Source organism: Trachemys scripta, chromosome 1 (genome assembly GCF_013100865.1).
Source record: "Trachemys scripta elegans isolate TJP31775 chromosome 1, CAS_Tse_1.0, whole genome shotgun sequence".
Classification (NCBI taxonomy): Eukaryota; Metazoa; Chordata; order Testudines; family Emydidae; genus Trachemys; species Trachemys scripta.
In genome coordinates, this window is record NC_048298.1 from 133,379,593 (window position 1) to 133,402,927 (window position 23,335).

At 48.8% G+C, this 23,335-nt stretch overlaps 1 protein-coding gene across 1 annotated transcript in view; it reads left to right on the forward strand.

The window, feature by feature from the left end:
• Positions 1-22,079, forward strand: part of LOC117884964 (alpha-2-macroglobulin-like) — a gene marked incomplete at its 3' end in the record, with an annotated part of 185,606 nt that extends 163,527 nt beyond the window's left edge. Inside the window, 15 exon segments of the mRNA XM_034786033.1 lie at positions 4,380-4,563; positions 7,507-7,663; positions 8,676-8,728; positions 9,972-9,992; positions 10,284-10,452; positions 12,584-12,668; positions 13,771-13,894; positions 14,411-14,525; positions 14,716-14,825; positions 15,543-15,704; positions 17,426-17,653; positions 18,076-18,139; positions 18,797-18,939; positions 21,052-21,201; positions 21,909-22,079. Coding sequence (XP_034641924.1) covers positions 4,380-4,563; positions 7,507-7,663; positions 8,676-8,728; positions 9,972-9,992; positions 10,284-10,452; positions 12,584-12,668; positions 13,771-13,894; positions 14,411-14,525; positions 14,716-14,825; positions 15,543-15,704; positions 17,426-17,653; positions 18,076-18,139; positions 18,797-18,939; positions 21,052-21,201; positions 21,909-22,079 — 1,936 coding nt within the window.
• Between the last annotated feature and the right edge of the window lie 1,256 nt (positions 22,080-23,335).

Consider the following 23,335-nt stretch of genomic DNA (forward strand, 5'->3'; position numbering starts at 1 on the left):
GCATTGGCTACTGTCAAGCATAGGATACTCTACTAAACAGACCAATAGGCTGATCCAGTGTGGCAGCAAGTGGGAGACTACACTAGATGGACTGTTGCTCTAGGTCAGTGACCCCTGTGCTGTGTGGGGATAGCTAAGCTGTTGTCCTGCGGAATTGGTTAATGTGTTACAGACTGTTAATGTGTGAAATTGTTGGCAGCTTCCCATCCCCATCCCACCCTGTTACCCTCCCTCTGTGCCTGGGCAGGGAGGTGAAGGCCGGGTTATCTCTGAGAGGTGATTGCCCAACCTCTCTCTGGCCCCATTTGCCTGCATTAGGCCTGGATAGGTCTGAGTGTGGGAGAGAGCAAGCAGATGTGTGGGTGGGTGGGATCTCAGAGGAAGGAAGAGGGCTCAGCAGAGAGCCCCATTTTCAAACCAAGCAGGGACTGTTCTCACCCTCCTTATACACATAGGGCTCAGGTCCATCCCTCATTGCTTCCCATAAAACATCTCGACCGCTGCACCCCCAATTTGAAGGAGCATCTTCCCCTTCCCACAGCACCTCATTTAGCATTGCTTCAAGGTAAATGGCCAGCCCTGCATGCTGAGCTCCATCAGAAAAGAGGTTCTCATTGCCACTGCCTGCTCTGCCATCTCCCCGCACCTTCCTTTCTGTCCCTCTCCCCTGTCAGACAGAGGCTACTTCACCCCCTCCCCCTAGTTTGTCAGGGACTGGCTAGATCCCTCTCTGTGCCCTGATTCAGAGCTGTTGGCTCCAGCTTCTACTCACGTTCCTCTTCTTATTTGCCAGATGGTCCTGGCTCCCTGCCCTTATCTTACTGTCCCGGGGGCTGTTTGCAGAGAGAGGTATAAAGGGGTGGACCCAGCAGACAGCCAGGGTGCAGGGAGCCAGCGGACAAGTCTGTGTGTCTGCCTCGCTCACCATTCTCACTCTGCACCATGGGGAAGGACAGGCTGCCCGGTGGCTCGAACATCTTCCTCCTGCTCCTCTTCCTCCTCCCTGGAAACACCTCACCCACCACCGAACCGTAAGCTGCACACGGAAAGGGGGCTTGTGCTGTTTTTGGGGAATCAGGAGTCCTGGGTTCTATTCCTGGCTCTGCCACTGACTGACTCTGTCACCATGGGGCAGTCACTGCACCGCTCTGTGCTTCTGCCCTCCCATCACTAACATGGGGATACTGATACCTTGCTAACACATGGTGTGTATGTGTGAGGACGGAGGGAGGGCTGAGTTCATTAAGGTCTATAAGATGCTTTGAAATCCCTGGATGGCTGGCAGCAGGTCGGTGCATTATATTGTGTTCTCTCTCTCTCTCTCTCTCACATTGCCCATGCACTCCCTCCCAACTGTTAACAGGTAAAAGTAAGGGGTTCTGCCACAAAGGAGACTCTCTCACCCGGGGCTTTGGCAATACTGCTCCCTCCTCTGGTGCCAGAAAATCACTGGGGGCAACTGCAAAGCAGCTCTCAGGTTTTAACAAACATAGGTAAAGACGGCAGCTATGCGGTCAGTGCTTCCTCTATGCAAACAGATTGAAGGAGATAACAGTGCTGCTAGCACTGACCCCTGTTCCCTCTGAGATGCATACAAGCCCCCCGACATACCACCCAGCAGAGAGATCTCTGAGGGCTAATGCTCTGTGCTGATAGCAAAGGGCTCGATTCCTTGTCCCAATTCCTCACTACTCTGGGGGTGGCAGTCACTGGGAGTACTGGGAAGGCTAGGCCTACTACTGCCCCCTAGAGATTAGTGCTCTCCATTGCCACGTGGGAGAGGCAGGTTTGATTCCCAGGCTCTCTCTGATGTATGTCTACATTGCATCTGGGAAGGAGCCTCCCAGCCTGGGTCTACAGACTTGTGTTGTTAGCGTGAGCCCTGCTAGTTCATGAAAACTAGCAGTGTGGACATTGTGTCTCAGGATGGCACTTGGGCTCTCAAGAGGTTGAGCATTGTGGCACCTACTTGTTAACACTCCGCTCTGCCATGTGGGAGACCTGGATTCAGGGGCTTGTCTACACTTACTGAGCTGCAGCTGCACCACTGTAGGACTTAGTGAAAATGCCACCTACGCCGAAAGGAGAGCTTCTCTCATTGGCATGAGTACTCCACCTCCCCGAGAAGCGGTAGCTATGTCAATGGGAGAAGCCTTCCTGTTGACATAGCGCTGTCTACACCGGGAGTTAGGTTGGTATAACTGTGTTGCTCAGGAGCGTGGATTTCCCACCCCCCCCACCCCCTGAGTGACATAGTTATACTGACATAAGTTTGTAGTGTAGACCAAGGCTCAGTGTTTGACCCTGGCAGAGTCCCAGAGCCAGGGCCGGCTCTGGCTTTTTTGCCGCCCCAGGCAAAAAAGCTGCCGGCCGCCCCCACCCCTGTGGGGGGGGGGGGGGGGGGGGCCGGGGCCCCGGGGGGGGGGGGGGGGCCCCCCCCCCCCCCCCCGGCGGGGGGGGGGGCGGGCGGGGGGAGGGCGGCCGGAGCCCTGGGAAGAGGGCGGTGAGCCCCGGCGGAGGCTCTGCTCTTCCCCCGGGGGTTGGGGGGAGGGGGGCCGGAGCCCTGGGAGGAGGGCGGTGAGCCCCGGCGGGGGCTCCGCTCTCCCCCCGGCAGCCAGAGTGCAGGGGGCAGGGCGGCGAGAGGGCAGCGAGCCCCAGCCAGGGCTCGCCGCTCTCCCCCCGGCGGCCGGGGGGAGGGCGCTAGGAGGGAGGGTGGCCAGAGCGCCGGGGGGAGGAGGGCGGCGAGCCCGGCCATGGCCCCGCTCTCCCCGGGGGCCGGAGCGCCGCGCTGCCCCGCTCCAGGTGCCACCACAAGCACAAGCTTGGTGGGCTGGTGCCTGGAGCCCGCCCTGCCCAGAGCTCTGGCTGAGATGAAAAGGGGTCCAGGAGAAGGGAGAAATTTTGTCCCAGGGAGACCATGTAAAGTGCATTTGCTCTGGTCCTTTCTTAAGATCTAGCACCACCTTGTGGCCATTTGTTGTAACTGTACTAAATAACTTGTACTATTTACTAAATAATCTCTGCCACATTTCAGAGTAGCAGCCGTGTTAGTCTGTATCCGTAAAAAGAACAGGAGTACTTGTGGCACCTTAGAGACTAACAAATTTATTAGAGCATAAGCTTTCGTGGGCTACAGCCCACTTCTTCGGATGCATACAGAGTGGAATAAATATTGAGGATATATATATACACACATACAGAGAGCATAAACAGGTGGGAGTTATCTTACCAACTCTGAGAGGCCAATTAAGTAAGAGAAAAAAAACTTTTGAAGTGATAATCAAGCTAGCCCAGTACAGACAGTTTGATAAGAAGTGTGAGAATACTTACAAGGGGAGATAGATTCAATGTTTGTAATGGCTCAGCCATTCCCAGTCCTTATTCAATCCTGAGTTGATTGTGTCCTGACATCAGGAATCATAATACTCAAAAACCAGTGGGAGAACACTTTAACCTGTCTAGTCATTCAATGACAGACCTGTGGGTGGCTATATTACAACAGAAAAACTTCAAAAACAGACTCCAAGGAGAGACTGCTGAGCTGGAATTGATATGCAAACTAGACACAGTCAACTCAGGATTAAATAAGGACTGGGAATGGCTGAGCCATTACAAACATTGAATCTATCTCCCCTTGTAAGTATTCTCACACTTCTTATCAAACTGTCTGTACTGGGCTAGCTTGATTATCACTTCAAAAGTTTTTTTTCTCTTACTTAATTGGCCTCTCAGAGTTGGTAAGACAACTCCCACCTGTTTATGCTCTCTGTATGTGTGTATATATATCTCCTCAATATATTTATTCCACTCTATATGCATTTGAAGAAGTGGGCTGTAGTCCACAAAAGCTTATGCTCTAATAAATTTGTTAGTCTCTAAGGTGCCACAAGTACTCCTGTTCTCTGCCACATTATGTCTCTAGTTTCTATTGCTTTGCAGGTCGCATCTCAGACTGTAAAAAAGAGCTCTGGAGTTAACACTCTGTTATTGTTTACCCATTGGAAAGAGTGTTTGTGAATCCTGATTACATTATCTAGCAAATGGGACATCTGTGGTCATTTCTGGCATTCGTCACTCTTCTCTAATACCCACCTTGCACTAAGGGTGTGGCATGGAGTTGCCAATGCCACTGTTGCTGTACCAGGGTACAGGCAGGGTACAGGCACTGGATCAATGTCAGACGCTAGCATTAACAGCTGTCAGTCTTGTTCCACTTGTCACCTTGGCCCTTCCTCACTCACTAGCACCTCCCTTGGTAATATGTTACAGACACAAAGGAAAAGTCCTCATCATTTGGATATAATATACAGCTCCCGTTGGAAGGCGAAGGCTGAGACCATCAAACTGGTTTGTCTGACCTGTTCCCTTCCCCTTCCCAGGCAGTACATGGTGCTAGTGCCCTTTCTGATCCACACCAACGGTCCTGAAAAGGTCTGTATCCAGCTGACCCACCTGAACGAGTCTGTGACGCTGAGCGTCACGCTGGAATACGCAGGGGAGAACAGGAGCTTGATCGCAGACGTGGTGTCGGAGAAGGACGTGTTCAAGTGCATCCCGTTCACAGTGAGTATCTGACCCCCACAACGATTATTATCTGTGTCACAACAGTAAAGCAATAAGGATAGTGACCAGAGGGATTAACTCTTGGAGCTCTGGTTGTTTAGCAAGGTTAACTAAGTGGAGCTAGTCTGAGAATAGAGGAGGTTGCCTAGACTGGGGCCTGCCCTGCCCTGTGCTTGACCTGCCCAATTCCCACTCCATATGCAACTCCTTTCCCCACTGCTGGAAACCCAGCCTCAAGATCCCCCTCTCTGCTGCTGGAAACTTTCTCAGTCCTCCCTGCAAAGTCACTCCCCTTCTTATTCTTAGAAACTCTCCTCGGTCCTTTGGAACACCTGGGACAAGAGCTCTAACTCAAGGCCAGCTGCTGCTGAACCTTAGAATTATAGAACCATAGGGTTAGAAGGGACCACAAGGGTCATCTAGCTAACCCCCCACCAAGAGGCAGGATTTGTTGCATCTACACCATCCAAGACAGATGCTATCCAGATGGCTACTGCAATGGTTTCTAGCCAGTGTGGACAGGAAGCTACAAGGGTTTTAGTTGCTGGGCCAGATGACTGTGTGAGTTGCATCCCACAGTGCAGTGCATCATAAACAGTGGCCAGGTTCTCTGTGGCTCCTCATGTGATAGTTTTCAATGGTGAGGAAAGAGTCACTGACTGTTCCTCCTCAGGGTCCCCCAATCAGTGGCAGCAGGCATGTGACGGAGGCAGAAGGACTTGTGGGGGGAATCAGGGTACAGGAGAGAGTTGGGACGCTGGAGTAGGGGGTGCTGTGGGAGAGGTGTGCAGTTTTGGGTGCATGAAAGGTAGACTTTTCTACCTGAAATTATCACCACACACATAGCCAGAGGAGTAGAGGGGAGTTTTGAAAAGTGAAAAAACAATAAAAAACATGATTTGCTGTTTGGTTTTTTTGGTCTCATGATTTTGGAACCATCTCATGATTTTTTAGGGTCTGATGCTGATGGTTGATCTCTTGAGGTTGGCAATACTGTAATGCTAACTCCAATGAAAGGGTTATTTAGTAAGGTTGGCAGGAAAGATGCAAATGGCATCAGAGAAGTGAGTTACAAGCAAAGATGAACACAGTAATTGCCAAACTTGTCCTCTCAGGGGTGGTCCACTAGAGGACACAAGGCAAAATTTGTCCAATGAGGCTCTTCAGGCCTAATAGCTGGGATGTCCCTTCTAGACCATCTTGCTTTTAGAAGGGCAATTAGCCTGCAGGTCCCACTGGCAAGGGTCAGTCCCCTAGTCTGATGTATCACTGGGGTCCCTCTGTGTTGTCCTGTCCTGTCATCAAATGTAGCAGTTGACTCACATCTGCTTGCATGTTGTTTCAACTATAGGCAACGATTAGGCTACAAGGCCCGTCTTAAACTTCCCATTATGCAATCCCCCTTTATGGGCACCGCAGCACCTTCCCTGTTCCCTGTGTCTACCATTTGGTCAAATCATGTTGATGTTTTCCCCAGGCAAATCCCCGGTATCTAGAACAGGAGTTCCCAAATTTTAATGAATTATTTCCTCCTGGGACAGCATGGAGGATGCCATTTTGAAAAACAAAGTGTCATCGTCTATGCAATATGATGTATGGTGTGTGCGAGGTCATGCTGTGCAGAGGAAGCCATTTTGTAGAGCAAAATGGCGTTCTCCATGCATCGTGACCTTGCCTGCCCCATACATGTGAGGCCATGCTGTGTGGAGCAAACTGGCATCCTCTTCACAGTAGGGATTGCTGAGACCCCATTTGCTGATGGCGTGACCCCATTTGGGGTCATGTCCCACAGTTTGGGAACTGCTGGTCTAGAGCAAGGGTTTTGCAATAGTTTATTTCCAGTTACTGCACCTTTAAGTCTTGGAGGGCTGCTGCCTCTGTTGTTCACGGAGCCCCATGCCAACCTCTGTTCGGTTCTCTGGCTGCAGGGCTGCCTGCTCCAAGTATCTACTGCTTCTTCACTGGGTTTGTCTGCACCTGTATCCTGCTGCCATCAGCAGTCTGCTCTCTGCTAAATTCTCCTGAGCCTCTCTCAGCTGGCAGTGGCTGTTACTGGCTCCTCAGAAAGCAAGCTGCCTTCCAATCCCCTCATGTTATTGGCCAGGAGAGGGGACTGGGTTTGCTCTACCTACCCCTCCTGCTGGTCTATCTCACCATTTGGTGGTAGCGGGCATCTGCTCAGCAGGTTCATCTCACTGTACTTCCAGCAGCCACAGTTAAGTACAAATGGCCCTTCAGATCGGACTTGCGCTTCAGATCAGACCTCAGATGCTTGGGAATAGCTTGTCTTGTGGGTGTAATAAATGGGTGTATTGTGTGTGATCATGAGTCCGACTGGCTACCTCGGTGACTAACACCCTGCTACTAACTGAGAGCTAACAAGAGTACTCGCTTAGCTCAGGAGACAGGGACCTGGCCTTTGGGTCTGATGTTAAATCCCAGCTGATGAATACAGTGTACATAGCCAGGGTTTGTCACACGTAGACTGGAGATTGAGACTTAACGTGTGCGGGGAGTCAACATGTTTAATCTAGAAAAGAAGCTTCCACAGAGTCAGGATTGCAGTGGACGAATCCCTTTAGGGGAATAGTATAACAGGAGAAAGGGGGTTTATTCCCAATCTCTGCAGATGGCAAGAAAAAAGGAAGATACATTTTGGGCTAAGACATGAAGGGGAAATTTGTCAGAGTCAGAGCGACTGGGGTGGCGGAAGCTGGTGGAGGCCCTGTTGTTGCAAAGCACCACGTTAGAGGGGATGTTAGTGGAAATGTGGAGATAGGGGAGGTCAGCTTGAGTGCCCCTGCCCCCTACTCTAATCCTTGTCACCGCTGTGGTTGGGCCTGTGATGGCTTCCCACGACGCCCTCATCTCTCAAAGGCAGGTTCAGTTAAAGAGGCTGTTGAGGGGAGTCTCTAAGGCAGCATCTCTTTTACTGTTCTCCAGGTTCCCAAATCTAACAGCTCATCAGCAGCGTTTCTCACGGTGCTGGTGAAGGGGCCATCGCTGGAGTTCAGGAGCCGGAAATCGGTGCTGGTCAAGAACTCAAAGAGCCTGGTCTTTGTCCAGACAGACAAACCCATCTACAAACCGGGACAAACAGGTACAGGGAATCGGGTGGGGAACTGCATTCAGGAAATCCTCCACAGCCCTTATATGCATTGGATCCACATTGGCCTGACATCTGCAGTGCACTGAAGGTGCCAGATCAATAGTCCCCGGAGAATGAAGAATTTTTTTATCCCCCACATAGGTACAGCTTGGGGAGCACCAATGTAAGCCACGCACACACACTGCCTGCGTGCCCGGAGGGAGTTCAAACTCTGTGGCCTAGGCAGTTTTCATCCTCTTTACTGAGACCACCAAAGAGGAGATGTCACTCACAGCAATGGTGTATTTTTATGACTTGGATACTTGTCCCACTAAGAACTAGACTGAGGCCCAACCAACTCATTTCACATAGGCAATCAAATAGCCTTCAGGATGGAAACTGACTTTGCTCACTATAGACGTGGAGTAACTGCCATAGAGGCGAAAGAATTCCATAAGTCATGTCGATTGTGCCATCCATCCCCATGACTTGGAGCTGAATTGGAACTGGTGCCCTGAAGGTGGAAAACTCTATATTCTCAGCCTGACAGTAATGGCTCAGGGCAATCAATCTGGTGCTGGAGTGGAGCTAATTTCCTAGGGATTGTCTTTTCTAACATGACCTTGTTATCTAGAACACGACGTTGAGGGATTGTGTTAATTAACATGATGTTACATACAACATTTCAATCAGTGTAGGCATAAACAAGCCGCGTTTAACATTGTGTCAGCTGGTCCTGGTGAATCCTACGGTTCCAGTAGCATTTACCTATGACCAGAAGCCACCATGTGAAATATGACTTGTCCATGTCTACACTGACTGCAAAGCTGCTTTTCACATTGTGTTAATTAACATGATTCTTCAAGATCTTATTCTAACATGACCTAATTTTGTAGTGAACCCAAGTCCATAGAGATGAAAGACTCCATATCCCATTCCCCATCATGCCATATGACTGACATTTCCTGATTTGGTGGCTGAATGTCTCATCATGGAAATCTCTCTGTCTGTCTGTCTCTCTCAGTCCTGTTTCGAGTTGTCTATCTGGATGAAAACTTCCATCCTCTGAATAGGTTGGTAAGTATGCTAGTCATTAAGTCATCAGTGAGGGGAAAAGGATGAGAGAAACATCCCTTCAAGAGGAGGTGTTCCTCAGATTAAGGTGGGACTCTAGTGCCAGGGGTATCCCAGTGCTTTCTGACACTCTAGGACTCCTCCTTTAGACTGCTTCATAAAGTCATCTCATTACAATCTTGGAAAGATTTGGGAATGACATGACACACAGACAACATGCCGTTAGCCACCTCAGCACGAAGCAAAATTCACTTGTTACTAGGGTCATAGGAGCTGCCCTTAGCCTTCCAAAGGGAGCAGTGGAAACAAAAGATGTATCTGGCTTCAAGACTAAGCTTGATACGTTTATGGAGGGGATGGTATAATGGGACAGCCTAATTTTGGCAATTAATTGATTTTTGACTATTAGCGGTAAATATGCCCAATGGCTTGTGATGGGATGTTAGATGGGGTGGGATCTGAGTTACTAAAGAGAATTCTTTCTTGGGTGTCTGGCTGGTGAGTCTTGCCCACATGCTCAGGGTTTAATTGATCGCCATATTTGGGGTCAGGAAGGAATTTTCCTCCAGGGCAGATTGGCAGAGGCTTGGGGTTTGTTCACCTTCCTCTGCAGCATGGGGCACGGGTCACTTGCTGGAGGATTCTCTGCACCTTGAAGTCTTTAAACCACAAGTTGAGGACTTCAATAGCTCAGACATAGGTCAGGGGTTTGTTACAGGAGTGGGTGGGTGAGATTCTGTGGCCTGTGTTGTGCAGGAGGTCAGACTAGAAGATCTTAATGGTCCCTTCTGACCTTAAAGTCTATGAGTCTATACCAGATCACTGCAATTGGACCATTTATCCTGGTATTTCTCCTCCCTGCTATACCAGATCACAACCTTGAATCCACTATGCTGCTATCTTGCCTTCCTGCTAGAGCTGAACAGACCAATGGTCTATCTACTTTAACCCTGTCCTCTCTCTGACTGGGGCCAGTGCCACATGCCTCGCAGGAAGCTTTAAAACTCTCATAATACATCTCATTATGTAGTGCTGTCCCATGGAGGGACATTTTTTCCAGGCCTTAGCTGGTGATTGGCTTATGCCTGAAGCACGATGATCCATAGCCCTGGTAATTTGTAGCCTAGCTGATGTCACTCAAACTGCTCTCGTTTTCATTAATGTCTCTTTATCTTTTTCAGCACTTGCTGACATTTCCATTTGGTATGAATTCTAAACTCATTCTCCCTTTTGCACTTTTTTCCAGGTTCCACTGGCCTATATCGAGGTATGTAGAGAAATTTACTTCATGTTCAGAACTATCACATCTCACCATGGGCAGCAATCAGCCCCTGGCTGCCTCAAGCTGCTTCTTGCTGACTTTGTTTAGATCCATAGCGCTAACTGGAAGAGGGATACGCTTTACCCCCCATAGTGTCAATAATGCATCCAAATACTGCCATGCAACCTTCCTGATATTCCAGTCCTGGGCTCCCCACACAACTCTGCCAATGCTTCTCATTTCTCACCGACATCACCCCTTACTGTCCAAGTAATCCTGTGGTCTTGACACCTCTAGGACCCACAGAAGAACCGTGTGTATCAGTGGCAAGAAGTTGAATTAAAAGGGGGCTTCACCCAGCTCTCCTTCCCCCTCACCTCCGAGCCCATCCAAGGGACCTACAAAGTGGTGGTGCAGAAGAGCTCTGGGGACAAGGTGCAACACCCCTTTACTGTGGAGGAATATGGTAAGGATGGCTGCTTTCATAGTGTCAAGCCAGTTGCTGGTAGTTGATCCAAGGTGTTGACAATGGAGAATGAAGGCTGGATTGAATGGGTCAGTTGGTCTGATCAGCATTTTCTGTACAGCTGGAATGGGGCAGGGAGGAGTCTGTACTCCCACAGGTTGGGGTAATGCCCTCTTCAGAGTTGTCCTTTACTGTCTATCTTGAGGGTCGAGTACCAGAGAACTCAGTGAATCCTCCACCCAGCACCACCAGTACAAGATCTTCACTGCTGGAGTGGTAGACAACCTGTGATCAGGGTCCCAGTGGGGGCCAGCTGTGGTCACTCAATTAGGGTGAACTGCAAAGAATGGGGCAGAAAATCCCTCAAAAGCTGGTGGATATTCCAATACTTAGATTTACCAAGCCAGCATAAAACAGCTTCTTTATTACCTTACTGGTTACTCAGAAGTCCAAAAACCACACTTCTCTTAAAGTGATCCAGCCTCAGGCCTCCATCCAGATACCTAAGTCAAATATGATGATTTCTGAAAATCTTATTTCATCATATAAAAGAAAAGGTTCTACCAATCCCAAAGGATCAGACACATTACCTCCCAGGTTAATGAATGTTTCAAATCTTACCCAAATACACGCTACAGCCAATTCTTATTAACTAAACTAAAATGTATTAAAAAAACAAAAGAGAGGGAGTATAGTTAAATGAGCAATATACATACAGACATGAGTTCGATTAATTGAGGTTCAGATTCATAGCAGAGATGGTGAGCTTTGTAGTTGGAAATAGTTCATAGGTTATAGTTCAATGTCCAAATATCCTATTCAGGGCGAACCAGCATAACTGGGACCTCAGTCTTGCGACTCAAACTTCCCCCAATGAAGCTTAAGCAGATCTGAGATGACAGTGTCAGGACCCAAGGATCTTTTATACAATTTCATGTCCTCTCTGGCAAGTTGGGAGTTCCTCCGGGAACAAAAGGTAATTAGGATGACTTTGAAGAAGGTCCATCACCAGTACTTAGCTATATGGATTAACATAAGGCAATTTGCTTGTTTCTCCACCATTCACAGTGTATTTCAAAGAGAGATGAATACAGAGATATCCCATGTTTACAATTCATTTAAACGCTAGGATGTTCTTTTAACCTCTGAATGATCAGAATACAGCATAGATAGGGACTGTTGATTACATTGTCGACCCTACTCATACATATGGAAATCCACAAAAACACAAACGTTATTTCCCCACATGTCTTTTGAGGGTTATTTATTTTGCAGGATGTTTAATCCTTTCTAGCCATACGTCACACACCCACCTTAGAAAGGCTCCAATCAGACAGGGCTGTGCTCCCCTTTGAGTCAGTGCTGACACCCCAGTGCAGCAGCCTGGTGCTAGGGGCACTGTGCTTGTTGGAGTCCTGAGGTTTCAGATGCGCTACAAGGCCAAGGCCCTGACTCTTCCTGGTTAATAAAAGTCCTGAGGAACTTTCTGCAAGAGCAGGGGTGTGAACCCCAGTACCCTGACCACATTCCAATTCCATTACCATCCTACCTCCCTGAAACGCCTCCTGGCGGTCCCCCCTACAGAAAGTGTTCACTGCCTCTCTTAGGACACTGCTGTGTAGTGTGGCTGGCTTGGCGTGTGTGATGCTGCCCTCTAGTGACTGGCTCATAGAGAAGAGAAAAGGTTTTTGCCCTGCCAGCAGCTAGGGCAGATCTCCTTTGGCTAGAGGCGTGTGATTTTGGAACTGAAGGAACCCGGGTTTAGGCTTAGCTCCCTCTGCGTGTGTATGCATGTATGTGATTTATTTAATAAATGTGTCTGCTGTCAGACACCATTGTGGGACAGACTGGCTGCCGTGTTCCAGCTCTGAGGCAGCTGTATTTTGGTGGCAGGTGAAGTAATCTCCATACTAATATGGCATTAGTTTAATAGGGGCTGAGCAACCGTAGCGCCATTGATTTCAGTGGGAGTTGCAGGTGATCAGAACCTCGGTAAATCAGGCCAATGAGAAAGGCTATGCAATGCTTTGGGTCCGCTTGGGAAAGAAGCCTTAGAGCAATAACCAGCTCTCCTTATCATGTTACCCCCTTTCCACTGAGTTTGCGGTTCCGTTTGGTCTCTTTTCTGCAGTGCTGCCCAAATTTGAAGTGCTGGTGAAGCTGCCCAAGATGATCAGCATCCTGGAGGAGAAGTTGAAGGTGACAGTCTGTGGTCTGTGAGTATCATTCTTATATTCACTCCTTTTTGGTGGGTCTCTCAGCCCCATGGCTAATGAAGCCCCAGCTGGGAGCTGAGATCAGTATGCTTTAAAATATTTCTTAATACAGTTTTTGGGACCTATACACAAAGGCCTCAAGGCCCAGGACCAAGAAGTGAAATGCTTTCTGTAAGGCTCTGTTTATAATAGGCTAACAAGCTTTTCATCAACTGCTTCTTGGAGCACCTTGAATTCCACCCCTTGTGGCCATAACACAGGAGCTATCCCAGGTGTTCTACAGTTGCTGGTTGCAATGCCTGTGGCGAAGTGTTTGGCTCAGGTCCAGTAGGACTGGTGCTTTTAACAAAGGTTGCTCCATCATTGTTGATGGGGAAACTACGAGGCAACCCTGGTTCAGCTAGTTCACTTAGTGCTGCCCTGCAGTGCCGTGTCTCATGTTTGGCAATCTCCAGAGTTTATGCTGAGCACTCTGAAATGCACGGCAGAATGCACTGCGACAGTGAGTTGCAAGACGTTTGCTATGTAGTAGTTTAGTCAAAAATGGACACTATGCAACATGCAGACAAGTGATTCAGCCAAGCATTTCCAGCAGTTGGTATTCTTGCAATTGGTTCTTCAAGACTGAGTTCTGCTCTCGGCTATACAAGAAACTTCAGTAGAGTTGGATGGGATTTACAGAGGGGCAGCTGGCAGCATTGTTTTGCCCCTCATATAGACGCACACCTTATCTGGCTCTGTTGAGGACCCTCCTAGAATAGTACTTTTATTTCTTGGGCACTTACTATCCAAGTTGAAATGGAGGGGACTTAGAGAAGAGTAACACAAATAATGGAGGGGCTGGAAGGATTGACTCACGAGGAAGGACAAAATAGCTAACAGGCTCAGTCAGCCTGATGTAGGTAGGGCTTACTTCATAGCTGAATTTGAGCCCAATATGTTAACAAAGCTGTGGCCACCAAGGACTTCCCACTTATCACTAGGCTGCATCCTGGACAATAAACAACCCTGCCTGGGTCCTTGTGGGGATGGACTAACCATCCCTCCATCTCTTCCATGTCACTAATGGCCTTGGTTTTCTTTCACCCCTCCCTGGTTATAGATACACCTTTGGAAAGCCAGTCCCTGGCCTTGTGAACGTCCGTGTATGCCGGAAATATAACCACCCAGGCACCTCCTGTTATGGCGAGGATGCAAAGGCAGTGTGTGAGGAGTTCTCTGGACAGGTGGGTTATTGCTACTCTGGTGGTGTGAGGTGGCATGGATAATAAAACTGTATATACGCTATGGATACAATCCTGCACTGACAGGGAGCTGGACTGGATAGGTTAGTAGGTTTTTTCCATGAAAACACTGTGGGATACCAGACTAGATGTACCAGTAATAACGGATCTGGACTCCTTGCCATTGCAGTGGCCTCAGGCACTGGTGCACCCCAGTCCCTCTTATTCTCTGCCTGTGGCACATAATAGTCTAGTCTCCTAATTTTGGTTGTTGGATGAACATGCAGGTACTAGGTGGTGTTGGCAGCAATGTTGCTGTATATTTCAGAATGTTCATTGTCAGTTTATGGGCTTTCCGAATCTGGGGGAAAAAACCCTGAACAGTGAAAATGTGGTGTTTGCCAATTTCTTTTTTCCCAGTTAAATGGGCAGGGATGGATTTTCTGAGTATGATAAACCTTACAAACAAGTGAATGAGAGACAAAGTCCTGAAGAATTTTGTTCTTCTTTGTCCATCAGGCAGACAGCCACGGCTGCATTTCTGAAGTGGTAAAGACCAAGATATTCCAGCTCAGGAGAGCTGGGTACGAGGATAAAATCCAAGTGGAAGCCAAGATTAAAGAGGAGGAGACAGGTATGAATTGTTTGGACTTGCCAGGGCTGTGTGGGGAGCCCAGGACTGGAATAGCAGGGGACTGCAGGGCAGGATTGAGGGGCACTGGCAGAGCTGGGCGGGGGGAGCCCAGGACTGGAATGGCAGTGGGCTGCAAGGCATGATTAAGATGTGTTAGTTCATGCCCCCTCTTTGTTCTCTTCTCTTGCAGGGGTGGAGTTAACTGGGACTGGCTCCTGCAAACTCACATCCACCATTAGCAAAGTCACCTTTGAGAAAGTGGACTCCCATTACAAACCTGGGATCCCCTTCTTTGGGCAGGTAGGGAACCTCTGAAACCACAAGCAGGTAAATGACATGTGAGCATCAAATGAGTGTGCCACAGAATCTGCAGTCACAGCGTGGTGATATTTCCTCTCCTTCCATGGGAGCTGCCGGATCACAGTATTTTTAACACCCAGTGCCTTTGCTTCTTCATCACAAGTTCTGGCACCAGCGTCTCTGCAGCGTAAGACCTGGGGTTGTGCAAAGCTGGTTATGCTCAAACTGAGCTAGAGTTTACCTATCTCTGTGAGACCCCAGCTACTCTCCTTGACTGTCCTGAGGGCCCAGATGAAACGCTTGTGGTGGAATTTTCCCTCTGGCCCTTCGCCTACCCTTTTCTGTTCTGAGGATGCCTCCTGCTGGGTCGAGTCAAGGTGCTGCTTCTCTAACTCTCACAGCTCTGGGATGTGTGGCCTCTGAGCCCACTGTGCACTCATCTGACCCACAGGGAGTGATGAGAAAGAGACAGAGAAACGGGATTCAGAGATTGCATTTCCCACTCTGGGCACAAGGTGTTGTCCTTACCTCAGACACTTCAGTATCCTCTGGCATATTCACTGCCACCTGCTTCCGAGAGTCCCTCAGCAGATTCCCCAACCACAATGTGTTTCACAGCAAGCACCTTTCATGGTGATGGAGTAAAGGGCCAGTAAGATTGTGGGCACCAACTTCCTTGCCTAGTGTAAACATGGGGTATTGGTGTATCTCCTTTAGGTGAAGCTGGTGGATGGGACCGATGCGCCAATCGCCAATGAAACAGTCCATATTTCCGTGGAAGAGAGCGGCTATCAAGTCAACTACACAACAGATGATCAGGGGCGAGCACGGTTTGCCCTGGACACATCTAAGTTCAAGTTCGCCTCCATTGGGCTCAGAGTGAGTGGCTGGGGGAGGGTGGGGAGTTACTGATGGGGCTTCAAGGGGAGTAACCGTTAGGGGTTTATATAGCTTTTCTGCTGAAAACAGATATCCTCTCACCCAGGGAGTGTGTGTATATATCTATATCTCCTTCATAGCCATGAGGTGGCAACAGCCCTGCCATCAGTTGTGTAGCCACATGTGATAAACACAATATCTTGTACTTTTGACCATCTCACTCTGCCCATCAGTCCTCATCCCCCAGGACCGATTCCAACATTCAAAACCTCTGAGCTGCCATAAAAAATATCAACCTGCCACACAAATGGCTTTTTTGCCGAGTTTCCTGCTGAGATTGCATTAGCTTGAGATGCAACATCAGAATAAATGAGCGTCAATATGTGGCCTATCTTATTGTCCAAATATATAACAGGTGGAAAATAGACTCATTCTCCGTTATCTCACCCTCAAAGAGGGAACATTCTATGATGCTTGATTTTTTTAATGTGTCTGCTGAAGTGGGTATTCACCCACGAAAGCTTATGCTCCAATACGTCTGTTAGTCTATAAGGTGCCACAGGACTCTTCGTTGCTTTTCACAGATCCAGACTAACACGGCTACCCCTCTGATTTTTTTAATGTAATTGTCTTGTCCCAGATTAAAAACATTGAAAATGTCTACAATGTACCAGGAACATTTTTGAAATTTTCAGGGATTATAGGGAAAAATTTCAAGAATTTCAAATCAGACAGGTTAAAATAAAGAAAGGCAAGCATGTGGGGCAAGCTCAAGGCATTAAATAACCTCCTCCTGCAAATACAAAGTAGTTCTCTCCTCTCTGCTCTCAGACCAGAATTCTCTCATCTCCAAAACTGCTGTTCAGTTCAGATTTTAAATTCTGTTGGTACCAGGTAAATCATTCGAAGTTGTTTGTAAAGTTCTTAGCACACTTTTGGTGCTATACAAATAATATGTCATAAAAATAATGGGCCAGCTTTCCCATTGATGTCAATGGGAGCTCTGGCTGAGTAAGGATTTTGGATTAGTACTATAAATAAATGATTAACGTGTCTTGTTTTGTACATGGCAAGGAATCCATGTCCTCTGTGGGTTTTGTCCTGTGAAATGCTGAGCACCCTGATTTCCTATTTTATTATTAATGGAGATATCCCATCTCCTAGAACTGGAAGGGACCTTGAAAGGTCATTGAGTCCAGCCCCCTGCCTTCACTAGCAGGACCAAGTACTGATTTTTCCCCAGATCCCCAAGTGGCCCCCTCAAGGATTGAACTCTCAACCCTGGGTTTAGCAGGCCAATGCTCAAACCACTGAGCTATCCCTCCTCCATCTGATTCCCTGACTCTCTGATGAACAAAGCACCTAGCACCTTCCAGAAGCAGGGCTGGCTCCAGGGTTTTTGCCACCCCAAGTGGCAGGAAGGAAAAAAAAAAAAAAAAGCCGTGATCGGCAGCAGCTCCACCACGTTGCTTTCTTGGCGGCATTTTGGCAGCAGGTCCTTCCCTCCGAGAGGGACTGAGGGACCCACTGCCGAATTGCTGCCAAAGAGCCGGACGTGCCGCCCCTTTCCATTGGCTGCCCCAAGCACCTGCTTGCTGCGCTGGTGCCTGGAGCCGGCCCTGTCCAGAAGCAGGCCATTATTATCTTGCTCTTTTAAACACATGCTGTGAATTTCAATTCCATTTTTAAATGTTTTATATAAATATTTTCTCTGTTACCAGGCAACTCATAAAACAGGCGCCTACTGTTACGACCGTTCCTGGACCAGTCCTTCATACGAATTGGGCTATTTCAGAGCAAAGCGGTTTTACTCTTCGAGTAACAGCTTTCTCAAAATAGAGCCTGTGTCAGAGACGCTAAGCTGTGGCCACACTCAGGAAGTCCGGGTGCACTATATCCTGAAGCCAGAGGCCGTGGGGGAGCAGAAGGAAATCGTCTTTTACTATTTGGTAAACCTGGACATATTGATCTTTGTCTACATATAGGTGACAACAACGGATAGGCTCAAGCGCCTGCCAGACAATCAGTCCCTAGACAGTAATTCTAGGTGGGGCCCCAAATTGTGTGTGGCCTGGGGCAAGAACTTGTACCTATATTACCCATAATCCTTCACACTCTTTTCCTTGGGCTGATGCTCTTTGCTGAGACCCAATGCTGGATACCAACATTTTATGAGGAGAAGAAGAGGAACTGGGTTCTATTGCCCCTGATTAAACAGAAAGAATTTTGCTAGCAGAGATCAATAGAGCAGCTCTGCTGGCTCCAGCAACCTGAGGCCCAAAATTCCTGACATTCCTCTCACAGGTTCCCCCATTCTAACACCTCTCCTACTCATAATACCCATAACAAGAAGGCTTCTTCTTCCATGCAGGTGATGGCCAAAGGAGGCATTGTGCGAGCAGGGACCCAGGCTCTGGCTGTGGAGCATGGTGATGGTGAGCTCTCACCACCCCTTGCCTTATCTTGTCCCGGGAGGCTAGGCCACTGTGACTGAAACACAGGCTGCTTCCATATGCAGTGAGAGGATCATCGTGTGCCATCCCCTGAGATGGGGGAAAAAAGAGGGGGAGAATGAATTTCTTTCCTCTATAGCCATTCTAGCGCTGCAACTCTTGCCGAGCTCTAATCCCCCCCAGCTCCTCATATCTCCTGACTGATATATTCTTTGTCACTGATGTCAGTCTCAGGAGACTCTCATCTTGAGTAATTCAGGCTGGGTTTGCTTTAACCCTTGTGTAGAAATCCCACCCAATCTGCATCCCTTCCTCAGCCACCAGGCTCTTACAAAATCCTCCCTTTTACTTTCTGGGGTACGTGGGGCTTCTGGGTTCCTGAGGGACACAGTTAATGATGGGGTTCTAGAAACTAGATTGAGTCTCACCAAACTCATGTCACCAGTATGTGCCAAAGCAGTAAGAGCCGATGTTCTCATCAGTAAATCAAGTTCCATTCCCTGTGTTTCCATGTGGTCGGAATCCCAGCTGTAACAAGTTTGGCATGAAGGGAAGCCTAGAGACTCTAGAGAGGTGTGTGGCCCTAGCCTGGAGCCAACTTCCTGTAACTTAGCCTTTCTCTCTTGTTTTATTTGCCAGTTAATGGGACCTTCTCACTGATGCTCCCCGTGGAGTCTGATATTGCTCCCCTGGCACAGATGCTCATATACACCATTTCACCCAATCAGGAGCCTATTGCTGATTCAGTCAAATTCCAGGTCGAAAATTGCTTTGCCAATAAGGTGGGTGTCTTGATTGAGAAACCCCAATTCACTTGAAGTCATTGATTAGAGAGCAGCAGCTGTTTGTATCTATTTATTTAGATTTGCGAACATTAAAACAGTCACTTATCATCAAATGCTCTGGGTGATTTTACCATATATTAAAAATAGCCCTAAGATTAACTGATTTGTGGTATTTCAGATGAGGTGAGGAGGTGGAATAGATTTCATAGCCGAAGGGTCCTCCCAGACAACACACCACCAAGAGCCCCTCCTTGTAAAACTGACAGGGCTCCAGCTCTAGCACCTCCACTGATCTCCACTGTGGAACTGTGGGATGGCAAGGGAGGTGGGTTTGTCAGGTAACCAGGTCACAATCTAGTTAGCTTACTACCATCACCTTAAACGCAGCCCAGTAACTGATAGGCAGCCAGTGCAGATCATGGAGGACAGGTAACAGCCATACAGCCTCCATTCAAGGGACAGATCTAATTCTTGCTGTATCTTCTGGCTGCTTCCCTCCATCCTACCAGCATCACTTTCATCTCCTCCATACTGAACTCCAGCCAGCCTACCCTTATCCAAGCCACATGTTGTATCAAGCAATCAGTAAATCATTTAGTAGCACTGACTAGATCGGATGAGACAGAGGAGAGCTGGGTGTCCTCAGCCTGTTGAAAGACCATAGCCTATGTCCTCCTAATGACCCCATATACTCTTTGAAGAAGAGAGAGGACAAGATGTGCCCTGTGCAACCCCACATGAGAGGGCCCATCAGAGCAGAAGAGCAATTGCCCAAAACTATCCTTGGGGACCCGTCTGAGAGACAGGCACCAAGCCACCTAAGGGCTGCCCCTCTTCTCCGAGGGTTCACAGGCAAATGAATGCCCCTTTGAGATCAGTGGTATCAAAGGTAGTTGATAATATCCGCTTGGACACCTTTTTTTGTACACAGATCAAAAGTATTTAGGTGCCTAACTTCCATTAATTTCAATGGAAGTTAGGGGTCTAAATATCTTTGAGGATCTGGGCCCTGATCTTTATTCATCATCAGGAGATCATCTACCTAAGCAGTTAGTGCATTCACTATACCAGATCTAGGTCTGTATCCAGGTTGGCCAGTGTCAAGGGGAGCCGAGGCATCTAGATACTGTGAGAGCTGTTTCACCACAACCTTCTCAATAATCTTAACCAAAAAATGGAAGAACAGGTACTGGGCCCCAGTCAGCCAGATTGTCAGCATCAAGTGACAGCCACACAGTAGCTTCCTTAAGAGAAGCTGACAGCCTGGGAACGGTTGACAGTTTCCACCAGGCCCCAGTCCTTCCCCGCTAGTCTTCATCAGCCAATGAAGACATGGGTCCAAGGCACTGCCTGTGTAGCTCAGTGTATTCCCAATACCTCTAGAGCCTCATTGGCCTAAACTCAACAAGAGGAGGGCTTAGTGTTTGTCAGGTGATAGAATGAGGAGTGGAGATATATACACCTATCTCACAGAGCTGGAAGGGACCTTGAAAGGTCATCAAGTCCAGTCCCCTGCCTTCACTAGCAGGACCAATTTTTTGCTCCAGATCCCTAAATGGCCCCCTCAAGGATTGAGCTCATAACCCTGGGTTTAGGAGGCCAATGCTCAAACCACTGCTCTGGCAATTTCCAGCTGGTGGAGGGATTCTTGGGAGCCATTACCCATCTGCAGCATCCAGGTCCTAGGCTGTTCTTCATTTTACCAGGGCTGCTGTAAAATCAGCTCCCTGATGGCCCACAATCCCTCCTGGTATATTCAGGATGCAACATAGGCTCTGGGCTGAGAGCACGGGTGTGTCCACTGTACAAGCAGAGCCAGCAACCACTTGGGGTAGTGTCTTGGTGTTCATGGTAGCCATAAAATCATGAACTGAGTCATCAGTGTGAACAGAGAATTTACCAAGCATCAATTGCTCCAATGCCACCTTAGAGAGAAACTGAATTTCAGTAGATAATAATGTATATCTGTTTGGGGAGCCCAGGACTGGACTAGCAGGGGGCTGCAGGGCAGAGCTGTGTGCGGCGGTTCCAGGACTGAGTTGTGCTGCGGGGCAGTGTGTGACGGTACCTGGAGAAGTAGCTCCTCTAATACCTTTTCTGGGGTTGCAGGTTGACTTGCATTTCTCACCGGCCGAGGGCCTCCCCGCCTCCGACACTCGCCTCTGGGTCGGGGCCTCCCCAGGCTCCTTGTGCGCTGTCCGTGCTGTGGACAAGAGCGTCCTCCTCATGAAGCCTGAAGCCGAGCTCTCTCCCAGCTCTGTAAGTGCCAGCCTGGTCCATTGATCAGCAGCTGCAAGAGCTGGTCTTCTCTTAGGGGCCGTGGTAGCAGAAAATGATGCAGCCTGGTCCAAGCAAGACCAACTCAGTGCTGAGGAGTGGCATCTACTGGAAAAAAAAATCCCTTCTGTCAGTGCGGATGTCTTAATGCTGTCCTGCCCTTATCTTATCTTCTTTCACTAGGTGAGAAGCAGAGAACTGGGCACCATTTAGATTGCAGGAACTTTTTCAACTCCTTTGGGATGCTACCATGTCTGGAAACAGCCCTGGTCAATGGGGCTGCTGATTTTCTCTTGTTCAGGGCCTATTGTTCATTTATTTATTTACTTATATTGGTGTAGCGTCTACAGGCCTAGACCAGTCTCAGGCATTTGACCAACATATAGTAAGTAACAGTCCCTGGCTAAGAAAGAAGGGCCATTGATATGAGCATTAGAGCCTTTAGCAGGTACTTTGATATAGTTGATCATAATAGCCAGAGCAACAAACTGCCCTCAGCCAAAGAAGCAGCTTCCCTCTTTCCTTCTCCCTCCTCTGTAGTGTATTTACTGTTCTTGGTTTATTTTCTATCACTTCCACCTTCTCTCTGTATATATCCGTCTGTCTGCCTCTGCCTGTCTGTCTCCCCCAGCGGTGTTTCATGGCACTTGGTACTGATGAGGCCAAGTGACACAGTTCTGTTTGCCCAGGTGTATAACCTGCTACCCGTGAAGGAACTTCAGGGGTATCATCATGGCGCAGACATGCTGCCGATGGATCCCCAGGAGGAGTGCATTGCCGCAGAGAAGATAATTGTGAATGGAGTCACCTATGCTCCAGTGTCGGAGCCAGATGAAGAGGACACTTATAGCATCTTAAAGGTAAAGTCTCCTCATCCAGTCCTTGTGGCTGTGGGGAGATGAGGACATTTAAACCTGCTGTGAGTGGCATGTGGTGCAGGGCTAGCTGCTCTGGAGTGCCGATCACGGAGCTATATCTGGAGCAAGTACAATGGCGGTGCAAGCTTCCACCATGCTCTGTCCCTCATCAATGTGCTTCAGCTTTGACCTGGAAAGATCAGGTATGAGCACCTCTAGGGTGAGGCAAATGGTGTCTTCATGGGCTTTTCAATCCTTGACCTCTCTTCCAAGGCTGCTAAAAAGGGGTGCGTTAGTGCTTACGGTGAAGGTGTTCTTTGTAAAGGGGGGCACCTGAGCCACTAAGAACTGGCCTAATACTCACCAGCTCATTTCACATAGCAATGAATGACCAGTATATAGGAACGCCTTGGATTCAGTGCTGATTTGAGACTAGACTGGAACTGGTGAACTAGAAACAAAATAATCCATGTGCCCTTACCATCCCCCAAGACTAACGAATGCCCTCTGAGCTGGAGCTAGATTGGAACCAGACATCTAGAGATAAGACTCTGTATTCCATTCCCTGATTCACTCCGACCTCTGACCTGGGGTTGGATTGGAATTTGGAACCAGTGCCCTAGAGATAAAAGGACCTTGTATCCTATTCCCTTATCCCTTTGAGCCATCCAGTCGCCCAGACCTGAGACTGAGTGTCACCCTGTGCTCTATGGGTAAGGCTAAGATTTCGCCACGGTTATTTTTAGTAAAAGACATGGACAGGTCACGGGCAATAAGGAAAAATTCACAGAGCCCGTGACCTGTCTGTGACTTCACTAAAAATAATGGGGGCGGGGGGCGCAGGGTTAGGTAGGAGCGGGAATGGAGTCCCAGGGGCTGCAGTGGGGGGTTCAGCCATGGGGGCATACAGCCCCCGCTCTGGAGCTGGCCACAGCTGCGGGACAGGGGTGCATGGCCCCTATTGCAGCTCCCACCAAGCCCTGGCTGCAGCAAGGGGGGGAGGGTTTGGCGGGGCGGATGGCCCTGGGAAGCTGCAAGGGGGGCACGTGGCCCCTATTGCAACTGCCGGGCAGGGGTGCATGGCCCTGGCTGCAGCCCCCAGCAGAAGCCACAAGGCTGGGGCACACAGATCAGGCTGCAGCCCTCGCCAAGCCTGGATGCCACAGGGCTGGGGCTGCAGAGTCCTGGTTGCAGCCAGCCCCAGCTACAGGGCAGGGTCACACAGTCCTGCCTCCACCTCCTGAAGTGTAGAAATCACG